This window comes from Micropterus salmoides, unplaced genomic scaffold (assembly GCF_014851395.1).
Source record: "Micropterus salmoides isolate LMB-PRFRI ecotype aquatic unplaced genomic scaffold, ASM1485139v1 Ms_hic_scaffold_12, whole genome shotgun sequence".
Taxonomy (NCBI): domain Eukaryota; kingdom Metazoa; phylum Chordata; class Actinopteri; order Centrarchiformes; family Centrarchidae; genus Micropterus; species Micropterus salmoides.
Window position 1 is genome coordinate 19,422,949 of NW_024040263.1, and position 12,312 is coordinate 19,435,260.

At 38.2% G+C, this 12,312-nt stretch overlaps 2 protein-coding genes across 3 annotated transcripts; both read right to left on the bottom strand.

The window, feature by feature from the left end:
* Positions 1–335: 335 nt before the first annotated feature.
* LOC119899339 (beta-2-glycoprotein 1-like) lies at positions 336–6,805 on the bottom strand. The gene is made up of 8 exons (XM_038713871.1): positions 6,577–6,805; positions 5,690–5,866; positions 5,013–5,109; positions 4,449–4,525; positions 4,017–4,205; positions 2,379–2,558; positions 1,750–1,947; positions 336–904 (listed from the first exon to the last, which is right to left on the bottom strand). The coding sequence occupies exons 1-8, from the start codon at positions 6,650–6,652 to the stop codon at positions 840–842; spliced, it is 1,059 nt and encodes a 352-aa protein (XP_038569799.1). The 5' UTR covers positions 6,653–6,805; the 3' UTR covers positions 336–839.
* A 956-nt stretch (positions 6,806–7,761) lies between these two features.
* On the bottom strand, positions 7,762–11,782 carry LOC119899337 (beta-2-glycoprotein 1-like). Of its 2 annotated transcripts, none has more exons than XM_038713870.1 (8): positions 11,623–11,782; positions 11,050–11,229; positions 10,131–10,227; positions 9,652–9,728; positions 9,274–9,459; positions 8,940–9,119; positions 8,538–8,735; positions 7,762–8,178 (listed from the first exon to the last, which is right to left on the bottom strand). In XM_038713870.1, the coding sequence occupies exons 1-8, from the start codon at positions 11,750–11,752 to the stop codon at positions 8,069–8,071; spliced, it is 1,158 nt and encodes a 385-aa protein (XP_038569798.1). In that variant the 5' UTR covers positions 11,753–11,782; the 3' UTR covers positions 7,762–8,068. The 2 variants fall into 2 exon arrangements, with proteins under 2 accessions (XP_038569798.1, XP_038569797.1); XM_038713869.1 differs by having other exon boundaries at positions 9,274–9,483.
* Positions 11,783–12,312: the final 530 nt, after the last annotated feature.

Below are 12,312 nucleotides of genomic sequence, written 5' to 3' on the forward strand. Positions count from 1 at the left end.
AAAATTTAGCCTATAGCGCAAGTTTGTGGCTGCTTGATGACTTCTGTGCTGTCAAGAATCATAGTTCCGTCTTGTTCGGGGATAAAACCGGAGATTTAAGAGGAATAAATGTATGCATGTAACACATATCAACATTTCATGTGTGGGGGAAGTAGCCTAGCCAATTGCTAATTCAGATTTAGAGAGGTGACTAAAGGGCATTTATGTTATGTGTTTTCCATTCCCCTCTTGCTAATGATGACCCTTTTATATTATATTTATTTACTATTATAATAGTTTGGAAAACTGTATACAATGAACATGATCTTGACAGTGGTGGTCAGTAAACACGCAACTCAGGCCATTAATTTAATACCTTTCAAAATCACAGACATTTTAATGAACATTTGCAACAAGGCAGATTTGTAGAGCACTTATTACAATATTGTTTAGTCCACTTTCACCTTTGGCTTTAAAACAACTGATAATGTCAAGACAAACATTTTACTAAAGTCCCACGTCTCATTACTTTGAACCTGGACATTTCTGCTTGTGGCTACAATTAATACATTGCCATACATCCTATTTATTAAACTCAACTGCCAATCATATATTGTTTGGTTATATTGCAAGTTGACTTGCCTAAGTGAATCATCAACAGAAAAAGAAGCAGCAGAATAACTTTCCCAATTTCATAATCACAACAGAGTCAGATTATATCTGAATGTTGAATTTGTGGGAATTGTGTAACATGCAACACAAAGAGCGAGATCATGTTCTTTAATTTTAGAGACCAGAACACACCAGTGGCTATTCCATATTGCAGTAATTTATCATCAGAGAAGGGATCCGCTTCTGTTTCAGCACTGTTGGATTTCTGATGGAAGTGAACCTGAATAAAGGTCATAAGTAATTCTGCTGGGCTCTAGAAAAGACAGAGAGAGAGCAAGAGAGAGAGAGAGAACAGGTTAGAATGTTTATACTTACTATAATGTAAGTATAGATAACTCTGAACTATGATCTGATGTTACAGAAAAACAAACTGTCTTTTATAATCCAAGGAACAGATCCAAAAGCATATATTTTTCCTGCTGGGTTTTGCTGTTTTTTTGGCTGGGTTGAGTAACAACAGGTCTAAAATACTTGTGGCTGCAATAATTGACATGAAATTGCTATATGATCAAGTCCTATGTGTAGGAGACTGTAAATATGTCATCTGTCATGACATTTCCTTTTTGGAAATGTATGATATGATGAGAATAATTGCAGTTTTCCTAAATGTGTGGGATGATAGTGCTCTGCACAGACTAGCCTATGCCATCAACTGATTGTTAGACTAGTACTCCTCTGCTTGGAGTTCTACAAATTGTAAAAATTTGAATTGGGTTAAATAGGGAAACCTTTCTGTAACAAATTGAGTGAAACAGGAGAATGAGGGCAAATAATTTGGCTGTGAAACACTTGGATCATATAGTGCATCAGCTGTTCTGATCATTTTAGTGGACAAAACTTATATTATTTAAAGTTTCTGAAACATGGTCACTTTAAATCCATTAATATTTGACAGTTGGAGTTGGAGGAGAGCAGTTAATAACTTCAATTAAACAGCTGCCGCTGCAAAGCTGGCACTGCTGATGTGAGGCTGAACAGTGATAAGTAAAGTGACAAACATAAAAATAAAGAAAAGAGAACAAACTAAAACATATCTAGTGTCCTGACTATTGTGCTACTTTTTATGATACATTGTGCTTGTCATAAAATATTCCTTACGTTCAAAGCATTCTGGGATTTTGAGTTTTCCATCGATGCACTGGGTTGGCACTGCATAACCACACTTCCTGGCCTTGTCCTCGCAGTAGACTGAGACAATTTCTTTATGCAAGAGTTTGTTAGGACTAAGGTCTTTTATCCACATCTTCTTTCCTTTGTATAATATCCTACCTCTCTGTATGCCAACACTGCAAGGAGCTGTCAATCACAAGGAAAAGAGAAAAACATTATACTGATGAGTGTTTTGTGTAATATTGAAAGAAATTAAAACGTGAAACGTGATGTTCCCATATAATATGTCTGGGAATTTGGAGGAGTTTATATCAATTGGCATTGACAGTTTAGGTCTAAGTCAAATGCAGTGGTCTCTAAATTACCACTTTTACCAACACTGTAAAGCATTTCCTATTGTATTTACACCTCTGTAAAATGCAGGCTAATTAAAAAGAGTCATGGTATTGAAATAAAATTGGGAGTAAAAGTAATGGAACTGGGTTGGGATGGGATCGGCATCACCACAAGTCTGGGACAGAGTGGGAACAGTAATACATAAATCCATACTGGAAACAGGTGCAGCTATCGCCAAAATTAATAATGTCAAATGAATGCAATATTGGTTGTAGCCCTACCCTTGCAGGATGGCTTCTCAGACCAATTCCCATTCTGCTGACAAAAAATCTGGAGGCTTCCTTCAAGTACATAGTCTCCATGGCAGCCATATTTGACCGTTTCCATGAAGTCATACTCTCTCGGCTCGCTGTTTGACATGTAGCCTCTGTCAATGTTCTCCGGTGGAGGGCAGTTCACCACTGTAAGGGGAACAATTTAATCCTTTTATTAGAGAGGTAATGAAAATGTCTGTCATTATGAATTTATATATATTTTACCAATTGTTCGCCAGTTACACCCCTGTGTTGCAAAATCTGTGAATCCTGTGAATTACTGAATTACTCTGAGCTAGTAATTACTCTTGTGAAGGCTAAACATATTCAAATTTGAACATTTAGCATTTTACAGAAATATGGAAAGTGCAATAAAAGTCTGGAATCACACACAGAAGGAGAATTTCTGTTTTAATGTGTGATTGTGTTGGGCAAGTTACTCAGAAATTGTATTAGCCTGCTAGTTAGCCTAGGGAAGAGTATAGGGGTATGTTGTCACACTTTTCACACCATCTAATATTTACTGAGCACCGTACATCACAATGGTACAAATGTCAAACCAAATGAAAGAATGAAGTCTTGGACAGAAGTTTTGTATTCATTACATCTTCATATCTTATCTCATTATGGAGCTGTAGACTGTTGAATAGAGAGTGTGCACTTCTGACAATTTGCCCCATCGGCAGGTAAGTTGTCACACTGGATTATTATTAAACAGTTAGAACACTTAATTGTGAATATTGATTTCAATTTCAAATTGTAACTAGAACTAAAAGTAAAATCAATCAACAATCAAGCAGAGCACACATTAAGTGGGACTTCTTTCTTTGAACTTTAAAATCAAAGGTCCTCTGGAGTGCAAATAGATCTATGGTAACTGAATGTAATGCTGCAGATAACTTGCTTAAATGTATAACTTCTTAACTAAACAGATGTGGTGTTTAAACACACTAATGCAACAATGTGAATTTTGTGTACAACCTACATATGTATCTGACTAATCAGACATGTCTTTAGTGTCACAGTTCTGGCACACATAAATTGCCTGGCCTGAGGTGCAAGCATTGCAGGCCCATTTGTTGCATTTCACACACTTAAACCACGTCTTCTTTCGAATATTGTATGAAAATGACTCCACATAGATGAGGCCAAAAGAGATGTCGGCGGCTTACGTCAAAATTCTTAGCTGTACTTCTGATTGATTTGTTCTTCAACTTCACCTGTTTGACTGCCTTTAACATTATGTCAGGCGGTGGGATCAGAAGGGGTGCCGCTGACCTGCCGCACAGTCGCGCTTTCACTTAAAGGATAATGCGTTCAGTAACGCGTCGTTACTTGCCTTAGTAACTAGTAATAATATTGCTGTTTTAGAAAAGTAATTAGTTACAGGGAAAAGTAATATTATTAACGCGTTACTGCAATATTATTTAAACATAGCAGACACAACCAACTGCTTTCTCCTCTGCTGATACCAAGATCAAGAATGAATTATGAACCTCAGTTCAAAGTTAGACAGTCAGAAATGTTACTATAGTCATGTAGGCCACTTTATTCAATGTCACAGTAGGTATTATACAGCAGCTCCTGCTTTTCAAACCTTCATACCTCGACATTCAGGTGTCTTGGTCCACTCGCCACTGGCCGTGCACTCAGCTCTCGCATTGCCAAAAAGTACGTATGGAGGAAGGCACCGGTACGTCCCTGTGACGCCGTAATCAGTGGTGTTCCCTCTGATCCTCTTGTCATAAATTATCATCCCAAACTGTGGGATCGGAGCGAGACCACAGGAAAAAGCTACGAGGCAAGAGCCAGCACATGTCAATTTATTTGTTTTGACATATAATGCATGTTTGTGCTGTAGGCTATGTGTTTCCCCCTATTGTTTATAAGTATGTAGCCTATGTAGGCCTATTTGTATTTGTGTGCCTGTCTTCCAAGGTCACAGATGTTTTTGTACTAAAGCAACTACATATTGTATGTTTTATTCTTTCTTTTTTATTTTACTGGTCTAGCAGAAGGATGTAGTGGATTACATACGCTTGCACTCTGGTACTGGTGCGCTCCATGTTCCACTGGCAAGGCACTCAGCAGTGTGGGCTCCAGTCAAGAAGAACCTGTGCAGAGCAGCCATGTAATTCAGTCAGCTCATGTTTATGTTGCAGATGAATAGACAAAACACATAAACATTGACTCATATCAGGAGTTTGGTTTAGCTACACCTACTATGTGATGAGTAGAATGGCACCAAAAAACATCTCTTTGTTGTGTCTGCTGATGTTTAATAGTGAATGTCAACTGCATATTTGCAAAGGTGAGAAAATATAAACTCAAACATATGGGTAGTTAGTTGATTGTATCACTTCCAATGTTTTTTCCCAGCGTTTGATTTTTCTGTGATTATCTTCACAATTCACTCATACCATGGTGCTAGTTGACAAAAAATCTCTAAACATGCTTTACTGTTACAGTCTACTAGATGGAACTGTTGATCTGATAAGAGGTTCTGCATTAAAAAAATGCCACCAGTGATTTAGGGACAGCAAGGTGGCTGACAGAGCAAAGACACAAGTCAAACAATAAAATTCAACAAGATTGCTTTACCCTTCATGACAAGTGTAGTTGATGGTACTCTGGTACACAGTATCCTCATAGTACAGTTCTCCATTAGACACTGTATCAGGATACGGGCACCGTTTTGCTGCAGGACAGAATACAGTAAGAAGAACGTGTAAATGGAAGGTTTTGCTATTCTGTTATTTTCTGTGAATAATGCAAACAAAATGACATGTCTGTCATAGCTGTGTACAACCTTAATAAAATTGTGATCTAGTTGTGCAGACTAAGATGTTCTCTGTTATTTATTTTGCCAATAACTTATTTAGTAGTACTGATTATAAATATTCAAGTATGCTGCAACATAAATGTGAAATCTACAGAATATGTGCTTATCTACATTAATAATACAAATACAAATAAAGCGAGTGGTAATCATAATCTAGTAGAAAGGGTTCACATTGCTTTACATGCTTGATAAATATTCTTCACAAAATTAAGCATTGAAAATGAGTATTCATTTTATAGTAAAATTGGCAAATCTATGTTCTAATACAATTGATTTTTACATTATTATAGAACTATATGAATATTACAAGAACTAGTTGCCTTTAAAAAGGTTATGTTACTGTTCAACTTGAAAGAAACCCTTTGATCTATAAATTTACAGCACAAGATTATCTGTCACAAGACCTCAAGTTCTCACTAGAATAATGGAGACCCACGTATGCACATTAATTTGGTTTTTGTCCATTGTCCACTGGCAGTGCAAACAATCTTCCGAGGTCCTGACACAGGGGTGTATCCCTGTTCACAGGACAGCGTTAACTCTGCACCGGGGCTGAAGTACCTCTGGAGCCCATCCTTTGCAATGTTGTCAGCCAGCTCAGGCCTATAACATACTGCAAGGACAAAAGGATTTAATGATAATTGTGTATAGACTCTTAAATTGAATGTAGTCATGTGCTGACTCTGAGTCAGAGCAGTTTGTGTGTGTGTGTGTGTGTGTTTGTGCAAATAGATTTTTACAGTTACATTATTATAGAACTATATGAAACTTTTGCAAATTAATGTTAAGTGATATACTGGATTTGCACTATATGGTAATCAAACAAGGAGTTTTAACTTTAAACATTAACTGTTTACTATAAAAAAAAAATTCAATGCAGCTCATTCAGAGCAATATTTACCAGAAGCTGATTATTCTGAAGTAATGTATCTCTCCTTAGGGCCATATTGGGCTGAACAATGTCAATTCTATTTCACATTATTGTCAACCATTCAAACAGTATAATTAACAACATTGGCAACATTTGACTAGGAATGAGCAACAGGAAACTTTACACATCACAATCAAAACCAAAATCAAAAATTTCTCTTGTGAAGAACAGAGAATTTTATACAGACAAGGAAGAAAAACTAATGAAATGAAATAATTAGCTTTTATCCCTGTACTAGACACTAAACATGATCATTACAAGTTAAGCAAATGCCTTTAGAATCTGTGTCTTGTATGATTCAGAGATTCCCTGATGCTAGTCATATAAACAGTGTAGTAATAACTATGTACTATGTATAATGTTAAATAAAATCCATTAATTATAGCAAATACCGTTGTCTTGCTCAGATGTCACAAGGGCAAAAAACACAAACAGACATAGCAGAAGCAAAGTCAGCATGCGTTCCATTGTAGATTAAGTGCAGATGTTCCTCTGTTCTTTCCTCTGGTCTCTGGTTCAAATACTGAATCTCTGTCCCCTCTTTCACTGCTGTTTGTGTTCCTCTAAAAGTAAACAGATAAGAGCAGCATGAAGTAACCGCTCGCTGCCGATCCTTGTTTTGTTGTCTGCTTTTTTAGCTTGCTACTTGCAATAACAGATTGTAACCCTTGTGACAGTTTACTGGAAGTGAAACTCTCCAGCAGCGGACTTTCCCTCATTGCTGCAATGTTATGCACCAACTGAAATGTACCTTTTTTTTTTTTTTACATTTTATTCGGCCCCATTTTGCTCTTGTTTAAATAATTTGAAATAGATTACCATAATGAGACACATAAAACAGAAGAACACCATGGAATACTGAGTTGTCTATTACTAACAATTCATCAATGTGATGAGGTTTCCAGAAATTTTCATTCACCCCTCCATCATTTTTCATGGACTGCTTTATGCCCTATGCAACACCATAAAGAAATAAAAAAGAAAAATAGCGCATCAAGGCTAATTAATAATGCAGTCTCAGCAAATGTTGAAAGACAAAGAGATGTTAAAAAAGTTATTACATGAAATATTAGAATAGAATTCTCAAACATGTGTGAGCAAAAGTTGATACATTGAATGGTACGTCGGTAAAAGACTGCCTCGCAGAGAGCGGCTACAGATTTGATATCAATGTCCAAATTCAAATCAGGTGATGCACTGATTCAGGTGAAAGTGTACATGTCCATGAAATTTTGCAATGGTGCATTACCAAAGCTATACAACATGTTATTGCTATGTATGTTAACTATTTCTGTCACAAGTTCAAGTTTTAAGAAGCTTTTCCAGTAATATTCAAGATGAGGTGCAATAAAGCAGTGGTTCTCAAACTTTTTTTAAACTACACAGATATAAGCTTTTTATGGTCTCGCCCTTTGTGTAATTTTGTGTCATTGTCTTGAAGGCATTTCACCACTCATCACTTCATCACTAATTGGATGTGGGTTGTCTACACCATGATATCTCATAAGAATGGTTATAGTCACATGAAAGTTATGAGGGAGACCAGATGATGTCAGATAATTGTGGACACACATAGCTCAGATCTTCATTTTTAATTTTAACCTCTGTGTTGGGTACAGGTATGTATGTACAGTATGTATATATCTGCAGACTGGAAACTACACAGGCTCTTTAGGTCAATGACTCTCTACAGTACCACATCACCATTTTACGTCCATATTTTATTATTAATTACACCTTTTGCTCTATCATTACTTGAAAATGACAAAATAAAAGATGAAGGTGACCAATAACAAAAGTCTTGTAGTATATCATTACAGACTCATTATTCATGATCATATCTTTTATATATTATCAGAGCACATGTTGTTTCAGGTCATTCTGTTATGCAGGTCTTGCAGGTCTTGCAGTGCTTGCAGGGGGTGAAGCAGCACACATTGCGATTTCTGATGGAAGGGTTTTGGCCCTTAAATTGTACTCCACCTTGCCTGGTTCTAAAAGCAAGAAAAAGAAAGGCATATATATTACTATAATCATAACATGCATGACTGCATGGAATCAAAATAGGCTTTTATGAAGGCAAAGACTTATTATGTATAATTTTTAGAGAAAAAAGTGCTTATGGTGCCTAAGTAAACATTACTTTTATATTTGGAGGCATGTGCACTGCTCAGTCTTCATCTTTATATCATACTCTTTGAATACACTTCTGTAATTGACATGGACTTGACTTGCGAGGTCATGACTATGGTGCTGGCTGTTTTTAGTGAAAAACTGTCTGTCGAGCATCCAGACCTCAACAGGTGGAACTAGAGAGGTTTGAATTAGATGTATTTGGCAGACGAGAACTCACCCTCAAAGCACTCTGGGATGGGGAGTGTTCCATCGTTACAGGTGCTGGCCACAGGGTAGCCACAGCTCTCAGCTCTGTTCAGACAATAGAAGACAACATGTTCTCCATGAAGGACTCTGTTTGGTTTCAGGTCTGCAATCCAGAGCTTCTTGGCATTGTAGAAGATACGGCCTCTTTTGATGCCCACTTTGCAGGGAGCTGGATGGAAAAACAGAGATGTTTAAGCATGTTTTCACCAGATGTTGTACAATTCACTCAGTGGATTTTAACATTAGTATGGGATTGATGTTAATTTTAACTTTAACTTTGGTTTACTTATTGTCTGCTGATAAACTGAATCCAGAATATTTTGCAACACTGTAGTCTTAGGGCAGTTTAAGATCTGATTTTCCCGTAACTCACCCCTGCAAACTGGCTTGGAAGACCAGTTTCCTGTGTTTTGGCACTGTATCTCCGCCTCACCATCCAGAACATAGTGCTCATTGCAGGCATACTTAACCTTGTCCTTGTAGCCGTGTTGTCTCATCACAGCAAAGGTGATGAAACCATTTGGTATGCCTGATGGGATGGAGCAGCTCACCTCTGGGATGTTCAAAAACAGGTAAAAAATGTGAGGAGGTATTATTTCATAGTCACAATTTGAAATGTCAAAAACAATTCTTTTTGATTTAACAAACCAGGATGGAGAGAAATAGATGACAGGGGAAGAGAGAACACACTGACAGTGTCTGCGTACCCCGGCACACCGGTGGCTCAGTTGCACTTCCATCAGCCAGGCAGGCTCCCCTCTCATAACTTGGTGCCTTTGGTGGGTTACACTCGTATGTCCAGCCTTGCCCATAAATGGTGGTGGTTCCTGTAACTGGCTTGTCAGGGACGATTCTTCCATCTCTAGGTGGCTTGGGCAGCGGACAATTCACAGCTGTAGGGAGAAAAAAAAACACCCCTGACACCCTCTCTGAAGCCTTTCCTCTCTGTGAGCCAAAAGAATGAAAGTCAATATGTTATTTATACTTCTTTCTAGGCAACAAAATGAGTTAAATATACCACCATTAAATATACTCTAAAATATTACACGAAAATATAAATATAAATTTATATTTTCCTCCAGTACCTTTGCAGAGAGGTGGTGGATTGCTCCAGGTACCATCATGTAAACACCTACTCTCATTGGCTCCTTGCATGACGTATCTGACGAACAAAAGTTCACATTAATCTGACATGTATTACTGTAAACGCAACTTGTAATGATCTGTTTGGAACTATAAAGCAGTGGTTCTCAAAGTGGGGTCCGGGGACCCCCAGGGGTCCTTGAGAGGGTTTCAGGGGGTCCCCAGCAAAAAGGGGAATAATTTATTTTCACTATAATTCCATCCATAAGTAACACAAAGACAGAATGTATGACTATTTTGGTAATAGGTTTCATACACTTTCTGTAATAAATAATCAAAAGCAAAAATGCAACCAGATGAGGGATCTTGGGGAAAAAAATCTTTCAAATGGGGGTCCGTGATCTAAAATGTGTCAGTTTAGGGGTCTAAAAGTTTGAGAACCACTGCTATAAAGGGACTTTGCCCGGCCATTCAGTCTTACCCGTCATCGCATGTGTAGTTGAGCACACTCTTGAACGGAGCTTCTGTCCTCCCCATTGCTAATGGCTGCAGAGGTCCAGGGATTGGGCACATCTTAGCTATAGAAAAGATGGCGCGAAACTGAATCTACATCTCTTGCAAGTTAGATAACACTGAGTGAGAAATCATTTGTAGAGAGGACAGCCAGCAGCGCAATAGAAAACACTTCATTTCTGACAAATGTCGTGGGTCTCATCCATGACAACTTTTTGTTCTAACACTTGAACAACTGGACCACCAGAACAGTTTCCTGGTTCCTGGCTCCTTGTTCGTGGCACAAGAATCAAAAACTCTCACAGTTAAGAGTCGTGATCTAATTATTTCTGTTTCCTGTGCTGCCTGCTTACCACAGCCCTGTGGCCGAGTTGTCACGTGACAAATGAACGACTCAAACCTAGAGACCCACAGTTGAGAGTTGTGAACTAATCAATTCCGTTTCCTGTGCTGACAGAGCCCATGCAGCTGCCATGTGACGAGTGAATGTAAGAGAAAAGTTTAAGACTATTCCCGCATGCATGAAAATTAACAAATTACTCCCTCTGACTACCCCTTCCTCCTGAGTCATATACAATATACAATAATGACCCTCCCAGAATTATGTTCTTATCATAGTGAAAAAGACTAGGAAACAGCATTTTGGACCTCATCATGTGGCAGGTAAAGCAGCTGAAAGTAGATATCATGGACATAGACATTTTTTAGAGCGAGTTTTTTAAAAAGGTCAGCACAAGCCCAATTTTTGTTAACACTTTGCTCACTTTTTGAATGTGTTGTAACAATTGAAGAATTGCAGCTGTTCTGGTGCGGCATCACTCTGAGCCAGAGGACAAAGAATTGTTAAAATGCATTGGAGTAAAAGTCCAACATCCAAGTAAACTCACGGGAGCACACCAGGTCTGACTGTGTCCATTCTCCTGTGGCGGTGCAGGTCATTTTTTGAGAGGTCACTGCTGAAGGCAAATAGCCCCGTTCACATGTGAGGGTCACCTCTTCTCCAACCTCATACACTCGTTTTAGGGTCAACTCATCAATCCCGTCAGTGGTAGGAGGTCGGCCACATACTGGTTAAAGATCAGAAATATTACATGAAATATACAAGGGGCAGGATTTGCAGGAATAATGTTCCCATTTTGCAGGTAAAATTTTAATTAGATCAGTAACTGTTCCTTGTTTTTTTTTACATGACACAGTCTAGCCTACACCCCATAATCCATTGTATGGATTGTGTAGATTGTATTGTTGGGAAAGTTGTACAGAGTTTACTGAGTATGATGCCATACCACCAATCGAGTGGAACATGTAGATAAGATACAAAACTGCATAAAGGACAGTGCTTAAGAGCTGTAACAATGACAGCACCTCAAACAGGAAAACTTGCAGCGCATTAGCAAAAAGCAAAATTAATTAATTTCATGCTCAAAAACAAATGAAGCAATTATCCTGCTCATTTTTACCTTTCACAGATGTTACAGCTGTGTATAAAGCTAGTTGGCTAAGGACCAGCAAAGCCAAATTCTGAGCCATCTTCTTGGGAGTGAAGTCTTCTGAAAGTCCCCTGCATCTGGGTGGGGATAAAGCCAACATAAGGGCTGCTGGGTAAATGTCCCCTGATAGCCTGCTCCAATCAGATGCCAGAGTGAGCTCCTATTGATTGAGCACAAAGGTCTTAACTCCTGCTTTTTGGTTGGGTTAGGAAAGGCTAGGAGGAATGGGTTGAATCAGCCTACAAGCGGAGGTAGTCCAGTTTATTAATAAAAAATAGAGACTCCTGCAGAACCATATAATCACTGAAATTATGTAATACCTAACTAGGTCAAACAATTTGTTGATTACCAGTAATACCGTATGTCCTCAATGGGTAGATTCAACTAGGCAGACAGGCAAAATTATTTATATGAAATATGTCACTGGCAGCTAAAAGCTTTCACTCTTTTACTACTGTTTTACTTTATCTGAAGTGATGGATGTTTTAAATGGCTGTGAGCCCAACATCATTTGATTTCGGGGAAGAGCAGATCTGGTTTACCTAACCTGATTTAATTTTCAAATATTTGTCGACTGAGATCGTTAGGGTGCTCTGCTGGTCAGTGAACCTGCCGGAATTGATGAACTTAGAATAGATTAAGAGATAGCAAGCAAGTCAA